This window comes from Leptopilina heterotoma, unplaced genomic scaffold, assembly GCF_015476425.1.
Source record: "Leptopilina heterotoma isolate Lh14 unplaced genomic scaffold, ASM1547642v1 Lhet_131, whole genome shotgun sequence".
Lineage (NCBI taxonomy): Eukaryota > Metazoa > Arthropoda > Insecta > Hymenoptera > Figitidae > Leptopilina > Leptopilina heterotoma.
The window spans coordinates 747,606-773,740 of record NW_025110850.1 but is presented as its reverse complement, the minus strand read 5'-3'; the positions used below and the strand labels follow the sequence as shown (position 1 = coordinate 773,740).

General features: G+C 22.4%; 2 protein-coding genes across 2 annotated transcripts; both read right to left on the bottom strand.

Annotated features, from left to right (window-relative positions):
* Nucleotides 1-853: 853 nt before the first annotated feature.
* LOC122513047 (peptidyl-prolyl cis-trans isomerase Fkbp12) lies at nt 854-5,723 on the bottom strand. The gene is made up of 5 exons (XM_043629280.1): nt 5,617-5,723; nt 5,433-5,480; nt 5,020-5,067; nt 2,042-2,228; nt 854-1,425 (listed from the first exon to the last, which is right to left on the bottom strand). Exons 2-5 carry the CDS (start codon nt 5,467-5,469, stop codon nt 1,368-1,370), a joined length of 330 nt encoding a protein of 109 aa, XP_043485215.1. The 5' UTR covers nt 5,470-5,480; nt 5,617-5,723; the 3' UTR covers nt 854-1,367.
* Nucleotides 5,724-7,495: 1,772 nt separating this feature from the next.
* On the bottom strand, nt 7,496-24,836 carry LOC122513043 (protein EFR3 homolog cmp44E). Its single transcript, XM_043629276.1, has 12 exons — nt 24,729-24,836; nt 24,579-24,655; nt 23,378-23,493; nt 17,983-18,145; nt 17,500-17,759; nt 13,883-14,026; nt 13,729-13,807; nt 13,040-13,620; nt 9,963-10,323; nt 8,473-8,772; nt 8,200-8,358; nt 7,496-8,117 (listed from the first exon to the last, which is right to left on the bottom strand). The coding sequence occupies exons 1-12, from the start codon at nt 24,733-24,735 to the stop codon at nt 7,965-7,967; spliced, it is 2,400 nt and encodes a 799-aa protein (XP_043485211.1). The 5' UTR covers nt 24,736-24,836; the 3' UTR covers nt 7,496-7,964.
* Between the last annotated feature and the right edge of the window lie 1,299 nt (nt 24,837-26,135).

Genomic DNA, 26,135 nt, shown 5'->3' with positions numbered 1-26,135 from the left:
AATAAAATTTCCCAAAAGAATTCAATTATTTAAAAACAATTTCGACAAATTCATCGAAAAAATTTAATTATTTAATTTTTTGACAAAATTCTTTATGAGAATTGAATTTTAAGAAACAGTCAATTATTCAATAAATTATTTATTTTTGTATTTAAATAATTGAATTCTCGCAGAATTTTCTAATGAAAATTAATTTAAAAATTACTTTCAGTTAAAGTTTGAGATAATCATTGAATTTTGGAGAAATTACTAATAATTGCAATTTTTAGAAATAATTGAATTTTGTAAAGCTTACAAATTAATATCTTTGAAAATTTGAATTTTTCCTACTTTTAATTAAAAATTCTATGAAACTAATTTTTTCAAAAAGCATTTTTTAAAATTAGATATTCAAACTATTTATTTTCTAATGTATATTTAATTGAAGAATTTCCGAATAAATTGAAATTTCACGTAAAATTGAATTGTAAACAAATGATTTTGAAAATTATTCTCAAAAAAGTACCTACTTTTTCAAAAATTATTTAAAATAATTCGATTTAAAGAAGAATTTTATTTAAAAATTGTAGAAAATAATAATTGAAGTGGAATGATGAAAATAATTTTAAAGGTGTTTTGAATAATTTTACAATTAAGGAAATTCGTAAATAAATGTAATAGAAAATTTTTTTTGGATATCTAATCATTTTTAGTGTGAATCACAGAATATTCTTTAGGGTCAAGGGAAAAATTCAAACTTTTTTTCTGGAAACCAGTGAAAAGTCAGGGAAAAACAAAATTACATTTTTTTGGCAACCCTGAAGGGTAAAAGGAAAATAATATTGATTAAATTTGAGGTAATAATTTTTAATTGTTTAAGATTAAGACAGCTTTTATTGTAGTTTACAGAATTGATACAAACGATCATAATTATTACTGATTGAATGCAAATTTTTTTTTCTTTGTACAAAATGCACTAGAAGATTACAAAATTGCTAAGAATAAATTGGAATGAACAAAGTACATATATATATTTTTATATTTTGTTTTGACTTTTGGAAAATGTAATTTAATGATATAGTGAAGAAAAAGTGTTGTTAACATTTCAGATTCTAGAAATTCATGAAAATATCTTATATATCGACCTTGTTTTAGGAAAAATTTTTAAGTTCTTCATTTTTCATTGGGTTTTTTTTATTTAATTAAGAAATTGAAGATTAATTAAATTTTTTAGTGATTAAGTGCGCCGTCTATATTTGAGGAAATCTCCTAAACACAAGGTTCAATAAACCCGATAGTAAAATGCAATTTTTATTACAGTTTAAAATTCCGTGATTGTTGAAATCGAGGAAATTTGGTCGATTTTTATTTTTTTCAGGAGAGGATGTTCATGGTTCCACTTTTATCAGCTCAACATCGAAGGTGAGCTCAGCATTGGGCGGAATAGTGTGCTTTTGTCAAGGAGAATATATTAATTATAAATATTATATTAATATAAAAATATTTATAAACATAATTAAAATTTATATTTTTACGATTTTCTATTTAAAATTAAAAAAAAATTTTATTCTTAGTTTTTGTGATGTAAAATTGTTAATTTTTCGATTCTTCAATTTAATAATATTTATAATGTTTTAGTCTTTATATCTCTTACTATAAAATTTAATGGAATTTTTTTACAATGCAGCAAAACTCGATTACCTGTTGGAAATACATTCAAGATATAACACATTCAAGTTATAAATAGATCACACAAAAGCAGTGACCTGAAATGATTGCTTTATATGAAACTAAATTTATGGTAACGTAAAAAAAATAGCGAAAAGTGAAAAAAAAAATATTTTTTAGAATATTTCCATTAAATTTTGTTCTAATGTTTGAAAATACAAAATTATTATAGTTTATTAATATTTTTTTAATAGGTCGCAAAGGCTTTGAATGTATGTCTTTTTGTACGCTTATTTAAAAAAATAATAAACTATGTATAGAAATTAATTTTGGTGATTTTTAAATTAAATTTGACGAGAATATGGTTCTAGAATATAAAGTAGTAAAAGGATATATTCCAGGATGTCCTCGAGAACCATAAGCGTAATCTGGAGAGCAAATTAATCTTGCACGTTGTCCGACACTCATTTGAGCAACGCCTTCATCCCAACCTTTGATAACTTCGCCTCTGCCGATCTTGAATTTGAATGGCACACCTCGGTCTCTACTGGAATCGAACTTTTTACCGTCCTTTAAAGTACCTACAAACCATTTGTTTATTTCGTATCTTTAAATGTATATTTTCTCTAATAAAAAGTTGTTTAAATATTGTTTCTTTGTGTTTCACCCTTAAAAAAAATAATTTTTTTCTTGAAAACATGGAAAATTTTATGCAGTCACGACCAAGCAGAATGTGTATACTTATACAATTTATTGATTGAAATTTTTTAAAAATTTGTTAAACAATTTTTTGTTTCAATTTCATTTTTTAAGGAGAAATATATTTTTATTACATTTTTTACTAAAAAATCAAATTTTTTAATCGAAATAAAAATACCTATTCGTCCTTTTAGTAATTTTGCATGATTCAGGGCTCGAACCAGTGAAAGTATTTAAAAATACGGACTCTACGGACCAAAAACGAAAAATTACAGACCATTTACGGACCAATTACTGACAAAAATATAATCAGTCCGAGTCAAATAAGAGAATATTTTACTTAAAACTATAAATTAAATTTTTTCATAACTATAAAACATGAAGATATCGATAACTCCGAGTCTTCGACTCGGAGTCATCAATTTCTTCATGTTTTGTAATAATTTAAGATGACCGAGTGATAAAATCATTATCAATTCAATTATTATTTTCAAGAATTTTAAACTAAAATTCTTCTTTAAATCGATTATTTTTAATAATTTTCGAAAAAGTTCTTTGACAATTTTCAAATCTATTTGTTTGCAATATTCAATTTTACGAAATTTCAATAATTTGTAAATTCTTCAATTAAATATATTTTAGAAAATATAAACTTCAAATAATATAAAAAAATTAAATTAAGTGCGATTCCATGGGAGATTTTAGTTTTTTCGGAGTAAGTAAACCAATTGCAATGAAATTTAGGAATTTTAATCTACACATAAAAAGAAATATTTCCACCAAATATTACGTCAAAATATTCAGTAGTTTTTGAGATGTCAAAATTTTGGAAAAATTTTGAAATCGTTATATCTTCTTTCCATCTCAACCAAATCACTTAATTTTTTTTGGAGAAAATTCAGCATAAAAAAACGAAAAAGTTTTTTATATTATGTTTATACAATATTTTTATAAACAAAAAAGTTATTAAATAATAATTGAATAACTTTTGAATAGCTTCACAGAATTGAATGAAATAAACACTAAAATAATCTTACCTTTGATTTCTTTAAGATTCCGAAAAAAATTAATTGAAACCTTTTCAAAATTCAATTATTTCTAAAAATTTACTCTATAATGCTTTTAATATTTAATTATTATTTCAAATTTTAACTAAAATTCAATTTTAAATCAAATTTTTTTAGAAAATTTTAAGAGAATTAAATTATAAAAAAACCAAATTAATAAATAATTTATTGAATAATTGAATGTTTCTGAAAATTGAATTCCCATAAAAAATTTTATTAAAAATTTTTTAAATATGTAATTCAATTTTTTCGAATGAATGAATTTTAATTTGAAAATAATTAAATTCCTGCGAATAATTTTAATAAATTTTGAAAATAATTGGATTCCTGTGAATATTTTATTAATTTTTGAAAATAATTTAATTCCTGCGAAGAATTTTATAATAAATTTTGAAAATAATTGAATTCCTGTGAAGAATTTTATTTTTTTAAATAAATAATTGAACTCCTTCGAAGGATTTCATTATTTTTGGAAAATAAATGAATTGCTGTGAATAATTTTATTAATTTTTGCAAATAATTGAATTTCTGCGAAGAATTTTATTAAAAGTTTTGAAAATAATTGAATTCTTGCGAAGAAAATTATAATTCTTTCTAGGAATAAATCAAATAAAATTGTATTCAAAGTAATTGATTTCTTATTAAAAAATATTCTAATTAATATTAAATTTTTTTAAAATAATTAAATTCATTTGAAAAATTTTATAAAAATTGTATTGAAGATAATTGAATTCTATCGAAAAATGTGCCATTCATAAAAATAATTCAATAATTATATATCTAAATAATTTGAGAAATAATTAAAGTTTTGAGTAAAACTTTAGTTCAAAATTCTAGAAAATGAAATAAAAATTTTTCTAAAAATCTGGAATAAAATTTGAATTTTAATAAAATTTTTAAGAATAATCACATTTTTGGAGGAATTCGATGAAAATTGTATTAAAAATAATTGAAATTCTGCAATGTGTTTTATTATTTATGAAAATAATTGAATTCCTAAAAAGAATTTTATTATTTACGAAAATAATTGAATCCCTGTAAAAATTTTATTATTTATGAATAATTGAATGATTGCGAAGAAGTTTATAAAAAATTTTGTAAATAATTTAATTTCCGTGAAATTTTTATTATTTTATGAAAATAATTAAAGGTTTGAGTAGAATTTTATTAATTTTTTTTTAAATAATTGAATTTTTTTGGCAAATTTTATGAAAATAGTAGAAATTGAAAATCATTGAATTGAGGAAAATTTTTGAAAATAATTGAAATTTTTTTTTTCAAAAAAACTGACTTTTACGGATTTTAAGCAAATTTACGCACCATTAAGGAATTTACGGACCTGGTTCGAGTCCTGATAATTTTATTATTGACAGGAAAATTATTAAAGTTCATACGAAATTCAAAGAAATTTAATTAAATTTTTTTTAATACTAGAATTATTATCGTAATTTTTAATTTTCTGTATTTTTTTATCTATGTTATGCAATATTTTAACTCTTTCAATCAAATTTTTATTAACCGGAAATATTAGTAGAATCGTGATTCGAAATACAATTTCGAGGTTATGATTCTAAAGAGGTTTTGTAAAAAATTTAAGTTTACATACCTGTATAGTGTACGACAACGGTTTGTCCAGTCTTGGGATAAGTTCTGCCTGGAGAGGAAGAGGAAAAAATTTAAATTTATAAAATTATTATTATTAATTTGTTCTTATTTGTCCACAATTTTTTTTAACTCCTTTATATTGAAATTAAGGAAGTAAAGATTGACAAAAAAAAATTGTCTTACGAGAAAAAGAAAGCGCTGCTGGAGCCGGAAAAATTATACTTGATGATCTTTTATACGCATATATATAGAAAGATTCATTTATAAATTTTTAAAGTACTTGGTAAAATGAAATGTACGGTAGAAGTAAATTTTAGAAAAATAAATTTTTAAAGCTTAGTAAGCGTGCAGAGGAATAATAGTAGTTGAGACAGAAATAGAAAATCGTGTGATATAATTCACGTAAATACTTACTATCGCCAGGTGTAATCGATTCCACTCTCACGCCCATGTTTGCGTTTTCTGTGAAATGAAAATACGAAAACTTGAAGAAAATGGAATAAAACGAATGTAACAAACTTTAGGGACAATTGTTTATTGTAGATTTTTAAATATTTCATGTATAAAGTCTCGTTTTATGACATAAAAATTTACTTACCTCGAGATTTGATGCCACCGAAATGCGGTTTCCGAAAAAATGTGGTCCCGTCGGAAAAGAAATTTCGACTGCTATAGCGACCGTCAGGGGCGCTACCTGTCTAGGTCACATTCCAAATTTTTATAATTTCCTGAGAAAATAGTTGAAAGAAAATTTTTTTTATCTTCTAAAAAACAAAATATTTTTTTTTTCGTTCTTTGTAATTAAAAAAGTGTGTTGAACTAATAATTTATCTTAACATAACCTAATTTTACAAATTTCTTATCATTACAATAAATAATTTATATAATAAGTATAGAAATAAAATACTTATATATTTGTATTATACTAAAAAGAATGTTGAAATCCTAAATATGTAAAAAAAAAATAAATTTAAAAGTAAGTTAATTTACTAAATAATGTAATTATTTATTATAATTTGACAATAATATATGCGTAAAAAACAAAAAATCTAAAAATGATTAGATAATCAAAGAAATATTATTTTTATCACCTCTAATAGTGATAAAATCATGATTTAATATTTATAATATAAGAATATTGTTACTGTAACTTCTTTAAAATTATTTTCATTATTTCAATTCAATTATTATTTTCTAGAATTTGTAATTAAAATTCTTCTTTAAATCAAGTATTTTTAATAATTTTTCATAAAATTCTTTTTAAATTTTCAAAGATTTTAATTTGGAAGCATTACAAAATTCAATTATTTCTAAAAATTAAAATTATTAGTAACTTCTCAAAAATTCAATTATTATCTAAAACTTTAATTGAAATTAATTTTTAAAATTAATTATTGAATAATTAAATGTTCCTTAAAATACCGAAAAATACATAATTTTATCAACAAATTTTCAAATAATTGAATTCTTTCGAGGAATTTATTTAAAATTGAATTAAAAATAATTGAAATTCTATAATGAGTTTTATTATTTATGAAAATAATTGAATTATAGTGAAGAATTTTATAAAAAAAAGTGTCAAACAACTGATTCTTTTCGAAAAACTTTATGATAATTCTATTTTTAATAATTAAATTCCTGTAAAATTTTTATTATTGTAGAAAATAATTGAAATTTTGCAATGAATTTTATTAAAATTGTTTTTAAGTAATTGAATTCTTTTGGGAAATTTTAATAAAATAATAAATGTACGAATTATTAACTAAAAAAATTTTTTGTAAATAATTGAAATTTTGAAATGAATTTTATTAAAATTTTTGAAAATAATAGAATTTTATTACTTTTGAAAATAATTGAATTCTTGTAATGAATATTGTTATTTATGAAAATAATTGACTTCCACCAAATGATTTTATTATTTATGAAAATAATTTAATCCCTAAAAAGAATTGTGAAATTTATGAAAATAATCGAATTATTGCGGAGAATTTAATGTAAAATTTTTAAACATTTGATTTTTTCCTAAAAATTTATGCAAATTCTATTTTAAATAAATGAATTTCTGTGAAATTTTTACTTTCTTGAAAATAATTGAATGTTTGTATAGAATATTATCAAAATTTATGTTTAATAATTGAATTCCTTTGGGAAATTTTATTAATATAGTAAAATATTAAAAATCATTGAATTTATTAATGTAACATTTTAAAAATAATTAAAAATTTGACATGAATTTTATTAAAATTTTTAAAAATAATTGAACTTTATTATTTTTGAAAATAATTGAAGTAGACAAAATTTGAAGTGTTTTAGAATTCGTGGTAATTTCATAGTTTATGAGGCAAACAAAAAGACACAAAAATCCATAATTTTCTTATAAATTCTAAACATTTAATTTTTTCCAGAGTTTTTAATAAAAATCCCTGACCAATTCTACTTTTCCTGACCTGTGGCAACCCTGAATAAATTGAAGCATATATTTAAGAAAAATACCATTTATTAAAAAGAAATTTTCGACTTTTGTGAACATTCTAATAATGTGAATAAATAATAATACTTATCACAAATTTGTGATAAATATCGTTACTCTTGTACTTATATTAACATTCTTAGAATTAAACAACACCTTAAAGAAGAACAATATTATTTATACATTTTCTTACGCAACACTTTGTTTTTGTAACAGTATTTAACAAGTTTTTTTCATCATTCCTTAACAAATAACAAAATAAATAAACGAATGTAAATACTTTACATTGAACTAAAAGAATTATATTTACAATACATTTGTCATTTCATAATTTTTTATATATAGGTATATATGTTTTGACATGATCGAAATAATAAATAAATATATATTTATTTTTTGTCAATTCATCACAATTTGTGACGAAAATTTTTAAAAGAATTTCTTTGAAATTTAATAAACAATTGTATAAAGAATTTTTAATAGACAAATAATTCGGGAAAATGAATTTCATACGCAGGGAGTTGTGTCGGCTTGGAATCCGATGGTGTTGTACCTTGTGTTATGGGAATTTTCGGCTCAATTGTTAAAGTGTTAAATATCTCGGAAAGTTTGTTCTGTAAGGCATCGTTCTAAAATAAAATAAAAATTTCATTTTTATTGTCAGTAATATATTCTTGATAAAATTTGTAATAAGAAATGAAAATTTATTACCTTCGGTTGTGTTTTATTGACTAGATCTTCAAAGGGTGCACTTTGAAATAGCTGCGAGATTTGCACACGCTTTTCTTCCTCGACAATTTGATTATTATTATTATTCTCCGTTAAAATTCGTTTCATATTCTCGAAAGTTAATTCCTCCCCTGGTAATTTCTGGAAAAGGGGAAAAATAAAAATTTATGTTGAGAATTAATTTAGTAATATAAAGTAGAATTATGAATTATTATTGTAATTGTTATCACTATTATTTTTATCATTTTTCAGCACCTTTTGAACGCCAGGAGAAGAACCACCGCTGTCGACTTCGTTTGTGCCATTGTTGATGTCCGCCAATGAATTTCTGCCAGCGCTATCGACCCAGGAATGTCTGTGTTGCATGGAACTTCCGCTATATCCGGAGCCCTGATGAAGCTTTCCCGTTTCAAGACCCAAGCCCTTGAGACATTCGCTCACGACCGTTTGATCCACAAGCAAAGCTGGAGGAATTCGCGACGGTAAATTGATGTCGTATTGAGAACGTAAATCCGGCAGTAAGTATATCGCTTCCTTCAATCTTTCATCGACCACCTGTTTTTAAATCAAAACATAATTTTAAATTTTTTCTCCACTGTCACTAAAATGAAATTCTTTTATTTTCAGATTCACTTGACTTCGAAAATCTTGTCTGAAGAAAATGTGACGAATAAAAATTCACTTTACTTAGTACCTTGTATTTTCTAATAAAAAGTTGTTTCAAATTGTTCATATCTGTGTATTAAACCTTTTCAAAATATTTTGTTTCTTGAAAACATGGAAAATTTTATACTGTACCGACTAAAGAGAAAATACGAATAATTCATCGCACGGAAAAAGATAGAAATTTCAAGGTGTCTACTATTTTCGTTCAACAAAATTCCCAGATATTTCCCGGCTTTGTACTAATTTTTCCCAGTTTTTTTCTCGTCAAATTTAAATTTATTTTATTTCGAACATAAATAAATCTACAAATGGCTTCCAAAATTTTTATTAGAGTTTTTACGAATAATTAAATTCTTTTGACGAGTTTTTTAAAATTTTTTGAAAATAATGTTTCTTTTAATAATTTTAATTAAAAATTTGGAAAATAATTGAATTAAACAAAGAATTTTTTCAATTTTTTAAAATAATCTTGTCTTTTCATAATTATAAATTTATAATTGAAAAGATTAATTCAATTTTATTAAAATGTATTGATACTAATTGAATTTCTGCAAAGAATTTTACTATTTATAAAAGTAATTGATTCCTTCCTAAGAATGTTACTACATATTTATGAAAATAATTAAATGTTTGCGTAGAATTTTATTAAAATTTTTGAGAATAATTGAATTGTGGAAAAAAAACAATTCATTATTCAATTATTTATAAAGATAATTCACATTTTTAGGAGAAATAAAAAAAAATTTTCAACATAATTTGAATTTCTGCGAAAAATGTTATTACTTTTGAAAATAATTGAATTGTTTTTTAGAATTCCCGGCTATTTCACGGTTTTCCCGGTTAGTAGACACCCTGAATTTATCAATATTTTATTAATAGGTTTTAATTTCTTTTTTGATTACTTTAATAGCAAATTTTAAATTAATTTAATATTTGAAATAATTTTAGTAAAAATTTCCCTAAATACCAAATTCTATTTTTTACGTTTAATAAAATTTGTTAATATATAAATTCTTGAATAAATGTAATCTATGTTGTTAATTTTTTCTTTCATATATAAATTATAGATTGTAACGTACCTTTGAGGCATAATCCATGAGAGATGAAATATTACAAACGTAGGAAATGAGAACAAGAAGGGAAATGACGATTGCGTGAAGATTGAATTTGACTGCCATTGTGATTTGTCCACTTGTGAGAGCAAGATCTTGAAGACTTAGAACAAGCCTCAGGAGTTCGAGAATAGTCTCCTCGGAGGCTAATTCAACGGCCAATAGTGCGAGGGTCGTGTAGATCGATTCAATATTTTCCACTGAATTGTTTGTCATTTCCAAAGATTCATAAAGTGCCATATAAATTTCCGGACCGTGCTTCCGTATGAATATCACGTCAGGACGAGAGCATTTCTCTATCATTAAATCCAGCTCCAGAATGTTAATTCTGAAAAAAAATGATATATAATTTAAAATACAGAATACTATACGAAAGAAGCAGGGCTCGAACCAGTGAAAGTATTTAAAAATACGGACTCTACGGACCAAAAACGAAAAATTACAGACCATTTACGGACCAATTACTGACAAAAATATAACCAGTCCGAGTCAAATAAGAGAATATTTTACTTAAAACTATAAATTAAATTTTTTCATAACTATAAAACATGAAGATATCGATAACTCCGAGTCGACTCGGAGTCATCAATTTCTTCATGTTTTGTAATAATTTAAGATGACCGAGTGATAAAATCATTATCAATTCAATTATTATTTTCAAGAATTTTAAACTAAAATTCTTCTTTAAATCGATTATTTTTAATAATTTTCGAAAAAGTTCTTTGAGAATTTTCAAATCTATTTGTTTACAATATTCAATTTTACGAAATTTCAATTATTAGGAAATTTTTCAAAATATTAGAAAATAAAAACTTCAAATAACATTAAAAAAAATTCAATTATTTCTAAAAATTCACACTATAATGCTTTTAATATACAATTATAATCTAAAATTATGACTAAAATTTATTTTTCAATCAAATCTTTTTAGAAAGTTCTACAAGAATTCAATTACTCGAATACGAAAATAAATAAGTAATTGAATAATTATTTCTTAAAATTTAATACTTATAAAGAATTTTATGAAAGAATTTAATTTCTTTCAAAGAATTTTAATAAAAATTTTGAAAATAATAATATTTTTCGAGAAATTTATTTAAAATAATTGTATTAAAAATAATAAAAATCCTCTAAAGGATTTTATTATTTATGAAAATAATTTAATTCTTTTAACGAACTGTATTAAATTTCTTAAAAATAATTTAATTCTATGAAAAATTTTTGTTATTTGTAAAAATAATTGAATTTTTTTGAAGAATTTTATGAATATTTAAAAGCACAATTCAATTATTTCGAATAATTTAATAAATATTGTATTAAAAATAATTAAATTCTTGCCATGAATTCTATTATTTATGGAGTTAATTTAAATCTTATAAACAAATGTTATCAACATTTTTAAAAATAATTTATTTTAAACTATTTTACTGAAATATTTTAGGTAATTGAATTTTTTTGAAAAATTTTATAAAAATTTAAAAGAATAATTCAATTATTTCTAATAATTTAATTGAAATTGTATTATAAATAATTGATATCTTTCGAAAAATTTTTATTTCTTGAAAATTGTATTTCAAATAATTGAATTTCTGTGAAAATTTTTTTATTCTAATTGAAATTTTGCGAAGATTATTTGTGTAAATATAACTGAATTCTTGCGAAAAATTTTCCAAAAATATTTGAAAAAAATAATTGAATTGTTTCAAAAGAATTTTATAACAAGAATTTTGATTGGTTTCTAAATAATTGAATTTTTTTGACGAATTTTACTACAATTTTTAAGAATTATTACATTTCTCGAGGAATTTGATTAAAATTGTATTAAAAATAATTGAAATTCTGCATTGAGTTATATTATTTATGAAAATAATTGAATTTCTAAAATAATTTGTAACTTCTCCAAAATTAATTTTTTTTCAGTCTTTTTAACTAAAATTCTTCTATAGGCATTACTTATTATAATACATTTTGAGAAAGTTCTTTGAAAATTTTCAAATTCATTAGTTTACAATTCAATTTTACAAAATTTCAATTATTCCGAAATTCTTCAATTAAATTATACATTAGAAAATTAAATCTTCAAATAAAATAAAGAACAATTGAATTAAACTTTTTAAAAAAAATTAATTTCAAAATTCAATTATTTTTAAAAATTCACGTTATAATGCTTTTAATATTCAATTATAATCTAAAATTTTAACTGAAATTCATTTTTAAATCAATTTTTATTAGAAAATTCTACTAGAATTCAATTATTTATATAAATAAAGAATTTTATCAACAAATTTTTAAATAATTGAATTCTTTTGACGAATTTTAATAAAAATTATAAGAATAATTACATTTTTTCGAGAAATTCGATTAAATTTGTATTAAAAATAATTGAAATTCCGTGATGAATTTTAATTATTTGTAAAGATAATTGAATTCCTAAAAAGAATTTTATTATCTACGAAAATAATTGGATCCCTGTAAAAGTTTTAATTATTTATGTAAATAATTGAATTATTGCGAAAAAATTTATACAAAAAATTTGTAAATAATTGAAATTTTTATTATTTATGAAAATAATTAAATCCTTGAGAAGAAATTTAAAATTTATGAAAATAATTGAATTTTGGAAAAATTTTATGCAAATTCTACCTATTTAAATAATTGAATTCCTGTGAAATTTTTATTTTTTAAAAAAATAATTGATTCTTTCGGAATTAAATTTTTTGAAAATAATTTAATTTCGGAGAAGAATTTTATTATTTATAAAGAGAATTAAAATTTAAAATTTTTGAAGATAATTGAATTTCTGCGAAGAATTTTATTACGTTTGAAAATAATTGAATTTCTGCAATCATTTATAATTTTTCTAAAATTCTCCAAATTATATCGTACAATTTACGAAATTTTTAATAAAATTACGGACTTTACGGACCTTTTTATCACAAAAACTGACTTTTTCGAACTTGAAGCAAATTTAAGTAACTTTACGGGATTTACAAATCTAGTTCGAGCTTTGGAAAGAAGGGAAAATTTAAAATATATCAACTCACGTGGGTTTTGTAAATTTGGCACTATTTCGGTGTCGATCGATCAAAGTATGGAAAATTTGTTGCACGAGAAGTCGCATTTCAGCGTCGGAAGCCAATGACATTCTGAGTAATGGTTGCAAGAAACTAGGCGGAAATGTTGTATTTAAATGTATTGTTTGATATTTGGTGCCGACTTTCAGGAGAGATTTCAATAGAATACTTTGAAGGAGAACATCGCCCTTGCCAATGGAATTAATTCGATCCGATTGATTGTACGAGACTTTACCCATGATGAACATCATGATTTCAATTTTCTGATAATCGGGCAAATGATTGGCGAATTCGCCGAGTGCGTTGATTAAAGCCTCTTGATATTGTTGCTCGTCACTCGATGAGACCTGATTACGTGTCACGCTCACACGTAAATGTGAGAGCAGAGAGCTAATTATCTCCAGTACGGATGGACCGACACTTTCACCGGCGGCAATTGAGATGATCTTCGATAATGTATCAGCGATGCTTGTTCGTATTTTCGGAGTCGACTGTGAATGATCGTCGAGATGCGTCATCAAAGCCTCCACCACTGTGTAGGAATATTGTGACTGTGGTAAAGAGAAAATTTACAAAATTAGTGGATCAATTTTAAAATTAGATTCTAATCATTTATAAAATTAGAAATAAAAAATAGAAGATGTAGAGGAAGAATATACCTGAATGGAGAACATAATAATTCGGAAAGTATGAATCGCAAAGAAGTTGGGAACCCACAACTGATGATGATCCAAATGTCTGAAAGAATCAAACATTAGGTTTAGTATCTAATAAAAAGAATTGTAATATTTTTTGAATATCGGAAAAAAATACCTTAGAATGGGTTTTATGACACATCGAATATGACCGAAGGAAGCGCGACCGACCAGTTCTCTCATGCAAGTCTCTGCAAATTGAGGTGGATCCGATCTTTCCTCCGTTGGACTCTCTGGAGTTCCATCCGGCTTTTCGAAATACCTGTACAAAAAATCGATAAATGTAGAAAAGTAATAGTTTTTTTTTTTGAAAAAATAAAATCACAATTTTTTAAAATTAATCGGCGACCACTTTAGTTGAAATAAAATAATTAATTAACTTAATTTCCTAAAGTAAATCCAGACTTCGCATTCGATAATTAATTTTGAAAAGGAGCAAAAAGTAGTATAGCTTTCAAACTAAAAAAAATAGGTATCCAAAAATTAAACTTGACGACAAAAAAAAAAACTCGTTTTAGAAACTTCATAAAACTGACAAAAATTCCATTCTAAATTTTCTTTTCCTGACTTTTTCCTAATTTTCATCAAAAATATTAATTTATTTAATATTTTTATTTAAAATTAAATTCCTGCAACGAAGTCTATTATTCGTGAAAGAATTTAAATATTTACAAAAATAATTTAATGCTTGCCAAAACTTTTATAAAATTTTTTAAATAATTGATTTCTTTCGACAAATTTTATGCAAATTCTAATGTGAATGATTGAATTCTTGAGAAATTTTTATTATTCATGAAAAGAATTGAATTCTAACGAAGATGTTTACAAAATTTTTTTAAAATAATTGAATTCTGTTTAGAAATTTTATGAAAATAGTAGATATTAAAAATTATTGAATTGCGAAAAGTTTTTAAAAATAATTAAATTTTACAAAGAATTCTATTAAAATTTTTGAAAATAATTGAATGTTTGTGTGGCATTTTAATTTTTTTTTTATGAAAATAATTGAATTCCTAAAAAGCATTTTATTATTTATGAAGATAATGGAATTCTTGCGAACGATTTTATAAGAATTTTTTAAAATAATTGAAATTCCAAAAAGAAATTTATTACTTTTAAAAATAATTGAATACTTGTGATGAATATTGTTATTTATGAAAATAATTGAATTGTTCAAAGAATTTTATTAAAATATTAATTATTTTTGTAATAATATAATTATTTTTGTAAATAATTAAATTCTTCTAAAGAATGTAAAAAAATATCTTTTCAAATAACTGATTTTTTCGAGGAATTGAAATTAAATTTTTAAGAATAATTACATTTTTTGAGCAATTCCTGTAAAATTGTATTAAAAATAATTGAAATTCTGCAATGAGTTTTATTAATTATGAAAATAATTGAATAGTTGCAAATGATTTTATTAAAATTTTACAAAATAATTGAATTCTTGAGAAGAATTTTATTATTTATGAAAATAATTGAATTATTCAGAAAAATTTTATTAAATTGTTTAAAAAGAATTGAATTCTTGGAAACATTTTTATTAAAATCAAAAATAATATAATTGAGTAATTTAAAAAAAAAATTATTAAAATTGTAATTAAAATAATTGATTTCTTTTTAACAATTTTATTAAAATTTCTGAAAATAATTCAATATCTGTGAAAAATGCTAAAATATTTTTGTAAATTAATAATTGAATTCTTCGAAAGAATTAAAAAAAACATTTTTTTAAATAATTGATTTTTTCGAGGAATTGGAATTAAATTTTTAAGAATAATTCCATTTTTTAAACAATTCTTGCAAAATTTTATTAAAAATAATTAAAGGTGGTGAATTTAACAATCTTTCCGAATCAACTTCTCACACAGCACTTAATTTCATGTATCGACAGCGCAGCTGTCCTAAATACAGAAACCTGCCTTCTTGAAAAATATTTTTCGAAATTAATTAATAATTTCTGAAATATCAAAGAATTAGGAAAAAATCGGGGGCATGGTGGGATACGAACCCACGACCTTTCTATTGCCGGTAGACTGCTCTAACCAACTGAGCTACATTTATTTTTATTAAAAATAATTGAAATCATGCGATGAATTTTATTATTTATGAAAATAATTGAATTCCTGCTTACAATTTTATCGAAAATTTTAATTTCAATGAAAAATGTTATAAAATTTGTGAAAATAATTGAATTCTTGCGAACCTATTCGAATTTCTTAAAATAATTGAATTTCCAAGAAGAAATTTATTACTTTTAAAAATAATTGAATTCTTGTGATGAATATTGTTATTTATTATTTATGAAAATAATTGAATTTTGCAAAAGAATTTTATTAAAATGACTCAAAATAATTGAATTTTCGGAAATAATTTTGTTATTTATCGACATAATTGAATTCTTTCGAAGAAATATTTACTTATATGTAAATAATAATTTAATTCTTCCAAAGAATTTAAAAAAAAAATTTTTTTAAATAATTGATTTTTTAGAGGAATTGAAATTAAATTTTTAAAAATAATTACATTTTTTGAGCAATCCTTGTAAAATTGTATTAAAAATAATTTACATCCACGATAAATTTTATTATTTATGAAAATAATTGAATAGTTGCAAACAATTTCATTTTATAAACATTGTCTTAAATAATTAATTTTTTCGAAATATAATAAATACTGGGTGGCCGCAAGATTGAGTTTATCAATTTCCCTGACATTTTACTGACATAACAACGAATTTCCCTGACAAAAATTTTTTTGTTTAGAGCAAAAAATGTATTGCATGACCGTCTTAATTTCTTTAATTGCCCTGACAAAAAAAATATTTCCTGACATTTCCCTGACTTTACTGACAAAAAATTTTTTTTCCTGACATTTCCCTTCTTCTTTAATTGCCCTGACAAAAAAATTTTTCCTGACATTTCCCTGACTTTACTGACAAAAAATTTTTTTCCTGACATTTCCCTGACTTTACTGACAAAATGTTTTTTCCTTGACTTTACTGACTTTACTGACATGTGGCCACCCTGAAATATTATGAACATTTTATTTTTAATAATTGAATTCTTGTGGAAAACTTTTTTTGTGAAAATAATTGAATTTTTCGATTAATTAATTAAAAATAGTATTAAAAATAACTGAAATTCTTCGATGAGTTTTATTATATATGAAAATAATTAAAAAAAAGCTTAGAATTTTATCAAAAATTTTTTTTAAAAATTGAATTTTAATGAAAATGTTATTATTAGTGAAAGTAATTAAATAATTTTGAAGAATTGTATAAAAATTTTGTTAAATAATTGATTTTTTCAAATTGTTATTCTAAATTAATTGAATTCCTGTGGAAATTTGATTATTTATGTAAATAATTGAATGTTGGTTGAATTTTATCAATTTTTTTTAATTAATTGAATTTTTTTACTAAATTTTATGAAAATACTCGATTTTGAAAGTAATTCAATTTCGAATATTTTTTAAAAATAATTGAATCGATTTAAAGAATTTGATTATAATTTTTGAGAATAGTTTTTTGATTTCTAGTATCAGCGAATTTAAAGTAGTGAAAATTCTAAAAAAAAACAGAAATAGTAGCGTTTAGTGGCTGAAATTTAAAAAAATACTCAAATAGTAGCATAACGTAAAAAAAGTAGTAAATAGTAGGTTTTAGTAGATGAGTGCGAAGCCTGTAAAATCAAATTCTTTTTTTGTTTTCATCATTATTTTGTAACTTGCCTCGAGTTTTGCATGTTATAAAGAAGAGATGGAACAATTTTATCCATGTGAACTGGTTCCCAAATATTCTCCACAAGATCATCGGACAATGTTTTTCTCACAACACCCTGCAAGCCCTGTATTCCTGCGAGTCGTATCTGTTTGCGAATGGCGGGATCATCGTGATTGGAGTGGCACATCGCAGAGAATTTTGATACAAAGAAATCGTAACGTGTGTGATAAGACGGCGTGTCGTCTTCGATGTTGGCAAATTTAACAAACTAGAAATTGAAAGAAATTTGTTCAACTTAATAAGAGGCGTTAGTAAAGTAAGTTACGATTAAGAAACATATATAAAATAGCGAAATCATACAATAAAGCAATGAATCAATTTTTTTTTCTTTTTTATTAATGAAATTTGAAAAATATTAAGAGGATGATCTATTTAAAAGGAGAAGACAAATGCAATAAAATGCATATTGGCTTGGAAATTAAATAACTCACTGATTGTGTGGCTAAAATTTGTAATTGTGGATCCGTTGATTCGAGGAGTTTTTGAACCATTTTCAAAAAACTCTCGACAAATAAATTTAATGTTTGTGCGTGACATGCTACTAATAGTTGATCCATCGCCTCCATTGCAATAATAACGAATCCATTGCGTCGTCTGGAAAAACGTCGTTTACTTCAATTAGGCACAGTGTTTGTTACTTATTACCCTTGTTCAAAATAGGGTTGGATATTATTTTTATCCTCGTTCAGGGTTGCCACAAAAATTTCATTTTGTTTTTTCCTAATTTCCAGAAAAAATGTTTACTTTTTCCCTGACCCTAAAGAATATATTCTGCGATTCACTCTAAAAATGATTAGATACTGAAAAAAATGTGCTGTAACATTTATTTACGAATTTCTTTAATTGTAAAATTATTCGAAACAATCAATAACTTCATTTTTAAATAAATAGTTAATTATTATTTTTTTTCCTAAGAATAAGATTTTCAAAAATTTCAAATTCAGGGCTCGAAGCAGTGAAAGTATTTAAAAATACGGACTTTACGGACCAAAAATTAAAAATTACGGACCATTTACGGACCAACTGACAAAAATAGAATCAGGAAGAATCAAATAAGAGAACATTTTACTTAAAACTAGAAATTTAATTTTTCATAACTATAAAACATGAAGAAATCGATAACTCCGAGTCTTCGACTCGAAGTCATCGATTTCTTCATGTTTTATAATAATTAATAATAATTATTAATAAAAATAATTTATAATAATTAAAATCATTATCAATTCAATTATTATTTTAAGAATTTTTATCTAAAATTCTTCTTTAGGTAGGGTAACTGCACCAATTGCCGAGGGTGCTCCAATTGTCGAGGATAATAATTTTCTTTTTTAGATAAATAGTATAATATATAATATTTAAGAACAAAAAAAATTTCTAAATAATCTTTGTATTTTCAACTGTATATTTATATATACAAATTTCGTAGCGATTCTACTAAAATAATTATTTAATTAATATTATAATTCACTGCTGTGAAATTTACACGAATCTCCATTTTCTTAATACTTCAGGTTGATTAAAACAGATTTTTAGAAATGCAAATTAAACGTATTTATAATGACTTTTTGTGTACAAAATTATTATTATAATTTTGTACACGAACTAAATTAATTTTGTATGCATGTTTTTTTGTTAAAAAAAATATTTAATATTTTTTAAAAGCAAATCATCGGTATTTGGTTCCTTTTTTTGACAGTTCCATTTTTCGAGGTAATGACTCGAAAATTGGTGTAGTCACTTTTTTCGCTGATACACCATTTATCGATGGTTAAGTGTTTATTTACTAAACGTCAAACATAAATGCCAAACATTTATAGGTACAGAGAAAAAGAAAAAAAATGCTCCAAAAATTTACAACCAACAGAAAATAATCAACCAAAAAAACGAGGAAGACCGAAAAAAAATTAATAAAAAAATGCATTATTTAAAACTAAAAAATTTTGTACTATAGTTTAATTATAATTAACCATTATATTTACAGTTCGTAATAAAAGTATATTTTATTCGTTTACAAATTTAATGTGACTTAAATTAATTTATTTTTTCAATTAATGTCTGATTAACAAAATTGATTAAATTTAATTAACTTATATTTATAAAAGTTTAAAAACAGTTAAATAATTTTCTGTCCTGTATCATCTACTATAAAAATGTTTTATATCGATATTATAAATTATTCAATTATAGTTAAATAAATATATTTGTTTTCTGGTAATGTTCTATAATATTTTTATCGAAAAAATAAATATCTACTCGATTTTCTAATATCTGTACAGGTTAATTGTTAGGTTATATTGGGTTATATGTTTAAAAATGTCATACCCTCGACAATTGGAACAGACCCTCGAGAAATTAGCACAAGACCATCGACAAATGGTGCTTTTGCTCGATTGACTTTTAAATATATTTTTTGCTTAACAATTTAGTTTATATTAAAAAAATAAATATGAATATTAAACATTATTAGATCCTTCGTCCAAATATACAAAAATCAAATTTTAAAGTGCATTTACTTCCGAGAAAAAAATGTCAAAGTCACATGTTGCCTAAAACCCTCGACAATTGGTACAGTTACCCTATAACGATTATTTTTAATAATTTTCGAAAAAGTTCTTCGACAATTTTCAAATTCATTTCTTTACAATATTCAATTTTACGAAATTTCAATTATTCGTAAATTCTTCAATTAAATAAATACTAGAAAATAGAAACTAAAAATAATATTAAAAAACTCAATTAAACTTTTTCAAAAAAATTAATTACAAAATTCAATTATTTTTTAAAATTCACGCTCTATTGCATTTAATATTCAATTATTATCTAAAATTTTAACTGAAATTCATTTTTATGAAATGAAAATCAATTTTTATTAGAAAATTCTACTAGAATTCAATTATTTAAATACAAATAAAAATGCAAATAAATAATTTATTGAAGAATTGAACGTTTCTTAAAATTCAATTCCCATAAAAAATCGTTATCAACAAATTTTCAAATAATTGAACTCTATCAACGAATTTTAATGAAATTTTTAAGAATAATTACATTTTTCGACAAAATTCGATTAAAATTATATTAAAAATAAATAAAGTAATTGAAATTCTGCATTGAATTTTATTATTTATGAAAATAATTGAATTCTTGCGAAGAATTTTATTAAAATTTTCAAAAATAATTAAATTCTTGTAAAAAATTAACAGGAATTCAATTATTTTTAAAAATTTTAATAAAATTCTTGGCATAAATTAAAAATAACAAAATTCTTAGCAGATCTTCAATTACTTTCAGAAATATTAATAAAATTTTTCGCAAGAATTTAAATATTTTCGTAAAATAATAAAAATCTTTGCAGTGATTCAATTATTTCCAAAAGTCTTAATAAAATTCTTCGCAAGAATTCAATTATTTTCAAAAATATCAGAATTTTAGCAGAAATTCAAATATTTTAAAAAATTTTGATAAAACTGTTTTTGGTAGAAATTCAATTATTTTTAAGACAATTTTAAAAAAATGTCTGAATAAAATTCGATTATTTTTAAAATTTTAATGAAATTCTTCGAAAGAATTCAATTATTATAATCCAAGATTTTAACTGAAATCTATTTTTAAATAAATGTTTATGAGAAAATTCTACCAGAATTCAATTATTTAAATACAAAAATAAATAATTTATTGAACAATTGAATGTTTCTTGGAATTCAATTCCAATTAAAAATTTTATCAACAAATTTTTAAATAATTAAATTTTTTGGACGAATTTTAATAAAATTTTTAAGAATTTTTTTGAGGAATTCGATTAAAATTCTATTGAAAATAATTGAATTCCTAAAAAGAATTTTATTATTTACGAAAATAATTGAATCCCGGTAAAAATGTTATTAATTATGAAAATAGTTGAATGATTGCGAAGAAATTTATAAAAAAAAATTTGTTATTAATAAAATTCTTGTGAAATTTTTATTATTTTTTGAAAATAATTAAAAGTTGTTGTAGAATTTTATTAAATTTTTTTTTTAAATAATTAAATTCTTTTGGTAAATTTTATGACAATAGTAGTAGATATTGAACAATATTTAATTTTTGCGAAGAATATCATTACTTTTGAAAATAATTCAAATTTTGCAATGGATTTTATTAAAATTTTTGAAAATAATTAAATTTTATTACTATAGAAAATAATTGAATTCGTGTGATAAATATTGTTAATTATGAAAATAATTGAAATAGTTTAATGAATTTTAATAACATTTTTTAAAAAATCACTGAATTTTGTCGAAGAATTTTGCTATTTATTTATAAAGATAATTGAAATGTTGACAATGTTTTAAAGATTTTTTGAAAATAATTGAATTTCGGAGAAAAATTTTAATATTCCTAAAGATAATTGAAATTTTTGACGAGAGTTTAAAAAATTTTTTGAACATAATTGAATTTTTGCGAAGAATTTTATTACTTTTGAAAATAATTCAAATTTTGCAAGGGATTTTATTAAAATTTTTGAAAATAATTGAATTTTATTACTTTAGAAAATAATTGAATTCGTGTGATAAATATTGTTAATTATGAAAATAATTGAAATGTTGACAATGTTTTAAAGATTTTTTGAGAATAATTGAATTTCGGAGAAGAATTTTAATATTCCTAAAGATAATTGAAGTTTTGACGAGAATTTAAACAAATTTTTGAACATAATTGAATTTTTGCGAAGAATTTTATCACTTTTGAAAATAATCCAAATTTTGCAATGGATTTTCAGGGTGTCTAGTGAATTATGATTTTCAAATTTCCGGCAAAATCCCGGATTTCCCGGACCTAAAACTAAATTATTCCCGGATTTATTTTTAAGACATTAATGACTATACTATTAAAATTTCATAATTTTTTAAATTCAGTGGAAACTGAATTATCCGAACTAATTCAGGCATCAGGATCTGATTCAGATAATCAAAAGTTCGAATAATAGAAATTGCTATTTTTGAATTCTTTTGAAAAAGTTTATTAAAATAGTAGATATTAAAAATCATTGAAATGGGGAAAAACTTCTGAAAACAATTGAAATTTTGCCAAGAATTTGACGATTTTTAATAAATTTTTTAAGAATAATTACATTTTTGGAGAAATTCGTTTAAAAATGTATTAAAAATAATTGAAATTCTGCGATGAGTTTTGTTATTTATGAAAATAATTGAATTTTTGTGAAAAACTTTACTAAATTTTTTCTTTAATTATTTGAATTCTTGCGAAGAATTTTAATAAAAGTTTAGGTATTAAAAATAAATGAAATACTACGATGAGTATTATTACTTTTATAATAATATAATTGAATCTTGCAACGAATTTTATTAAAACTTTTAAAAATAATTGAATTTCTTGAGAATAATTTTATTTTTCATAAATTAATAATTGAATCCTTCCGGAGAACCTTATGAATTTTTTAAAAAAATAATTTAATTCTTGCGAAGAATGTTATAAAAATCTTTTTAAATAATTGATTTTTTTCGAAATATTTTATGATATTTGTATTTCAAATAAAAAAATTGAATTCTTGTGAAATTTTTATTATTTATGAAAAAAATAATTGAGTTATTTAAATAGAAATTATTGTCCAGAAATAGAAAAAAATTGAAGGTTTTGTATTAGAATTCGTGGTAATTTTATAGTTTATGAGTCAAACACAAAAAATACACAAAAAAATTCAGAATTTTCTTGTGAATTCTAATAATTAATTTTCCATTACTTTTAATAAAAATTCCTGACTTTTTACTGAATTCCCCGACCCGTGGCAACCCTGTCGTTCCTTGTTTCATTTATTTAATTTTTTGTTACCTGTAAATATCTCTCGAAGCACGTTGAAATAAATATTCGCCAATTCGATCCAATTTTTCCGGACTGCTCAGTGAATAGAATGTAAGCTTCTCCATATTATTCTTGACCAATCCATCCTAAAATAATAATTTTTTTATTGGAACCTCGAATTTCACTGTTATACTCATTCAATAAAAATAAAGTCATATTTTTAATAGAATTTTAATTTTTTTTTAATTTTATTTATTATATTCAAAAATAAAGTAGTAAAGATAAAATTTTTCTTCGAAATTTTCATAGTTTTAATTTAATTTTTTTATATTTTATTCAAAAATAAAGGATAGTAAATATAGAATTTTTCTCCGAAAATCATAAATTTTACTGGAAAAACCCGATAATTTCTTTGTAATTTTCAGGTATGAAGAAAAATTCTCCAACTAATGGTTAAAAAAAATTCAATTTCTGCCTTTTGAAATTTCAACATAAAAAAATAAACAAACATGTTTAATTACATGTAATTTGTTATAATTGCTTTACAAGAAATGTTAAAATCTAACTTAACTTCTTTTTTCATGACTCTATCATTTAAAAAAAATTGATGATCTTCAATCTTCATTAGATGATACAACATAAGTGAACATCTCTTTGAAATTTGATGTTACAAATATTGGAAAATTAAATTAAGGTCACGAATTACGTCATCGCAGCTAAAATGAACAAAAAAAAATTGTACGGAAAGAAAAAATTTTTCACCTCAAAAAATAATCTCAACTTGAATAAAAAATTTAAAAAATAGAAGTTGGACATTTTTTTGAAAGTCACGAAATCTTATATTTCTGTAGAGAGTACAAAAAAAATTAACACTAGACTAAAATTATTAAATGCAGAGAAAAATTAATTAAAATTTAAAAAGAAATTAAAAATTAACGCAAAAAGTATAAATAATTAAGAGCTGAGAAATACGAAAATAACAAAATCAAGAATAACAATGAAGCTAATAAGTAGAGACTAGTTGAAAAATATAAAAAGAATTAAAAAAAGAATTTTAAAATTAGTATAAATGGTATAAATTTAAAAAAAGGTAAAACTTCAAAATAGAAGAGTCAACGAATAAAAGTAATTTAAAGACGATAATTTCATAGATAGTTACTATTTACAAAAAAATAACTTAAAACTATGTACAAAATAAAAATTCAATTCTAAAGAAAATACAAAAACCTACCTGAGGATTGACAGGAAAAATGTTATCAACGAGACGTTTGTATCTTGGACGAAGTGCTGAACAACACCAGCAGCAACCTGAAGCACAAAAAAATTTAATAAAAATACAAAAAACTCATTAATTTGGGGAAAAAATAAATCGTATTTTTACCCAACATGATTTAATGATAATCTCTCTTTTTTGGGAGAAAAACTTTATTTTTCACTCTCTCGCATTCCCCGTGTGCACAACCTGGATCAATTCCAGAGGCAACACACGTCACAAGTGTCATTCAAAGAGCGGGAGTTACAAAAACATTTATAAATGAAAAATAAAGATTTATATTGATTTTTCAAATAATCTTAATTAAATTTTTCATATTGTATTTAATATCGTATAGTAAAATTTAAATAAAAGGTAATTAAAAATGGTATTCGTCGCTTTATTTAATTAATAGAATTTTAAGCTTTTTTCATTTACCGATGCAGCAAATGTAAGCAGGAGCTTCAATTTTTATTTGTTAGAGGCGCTGATGTCTGTCTATCCGCTACTGCCATCTGAGTGGAATTTTAAAGGTACTAATAATTTAAATTTTGTCACTTCGTATATTCAATTTTAAAAGAGTTGCGTTTACATTATTTTCATAAATAAATGAACTTCAAACGATTTGAATTTGAAATTTTATAAAATTTCAATGTTGAATGAATTTAATTAGAAATTTGAATGGACTTAAATCTTTGAAAAATTTTAATAATTCAAAATCTTCTAAAATTAATTAAACTTGTCAATATGTATATTTAATTAATTAGGGGGGGGGGGGTCTCTACTATACGTGACACAATGTATTTTTACATATGAAATTGCGTGACAGGGGGAGGGGGGGTCTAAAATCCCGAAAAATTACGTGACATCATTTGTGAACCCTCCCTTATTAAAAATAATGGATTTATAGAAGAATTTTAGTTAAAAACACTAAAAAAATTGAATTTTGAAGAAGTTACAAATGATTGCAGAAATTCAATTATTTTCAAAAGTAATAAAATTCTTATCACAAAATTTAATTATGTATGTTCAAAGTTTACAAAAAAATTTCGACAAAATCCCATTATTATCTGTTATAAATAAAAAAATTCTTCTTCAAAATTCAATTATTTTTAAAAATTTTAATAAAATTACCCAAAAGAATTCAATTTATTTAAAAACAATTTTTATAAAATTCTACGCAAACATTTAATTATTTTCATAAATAATAAAAATTTCACAGGAATTCAAATATTTACAAATTTTTTATAAGTTTCTTCTCAATAATTCAATTATATTTTTAGAAATAATAAAACTCATGTCAGAATTTCTATATTATTTTTAATACAATTTTAATCGTATTCCTTGAAAAAAGTAGCTATTTTTAAAAATTTTTTATTAAAATTCGTCAAAAGAATTCTATTATTTAAAAATTTGTCAATTTTAAATAAATTTTAAGAAACATTCAATTATTTAATAAATAATTTACTTTTTTTTTTAATAATTGAATTCTCGTAGAATTTTTCAATAAAAATTGATTTAAAAATGAATTTTAGT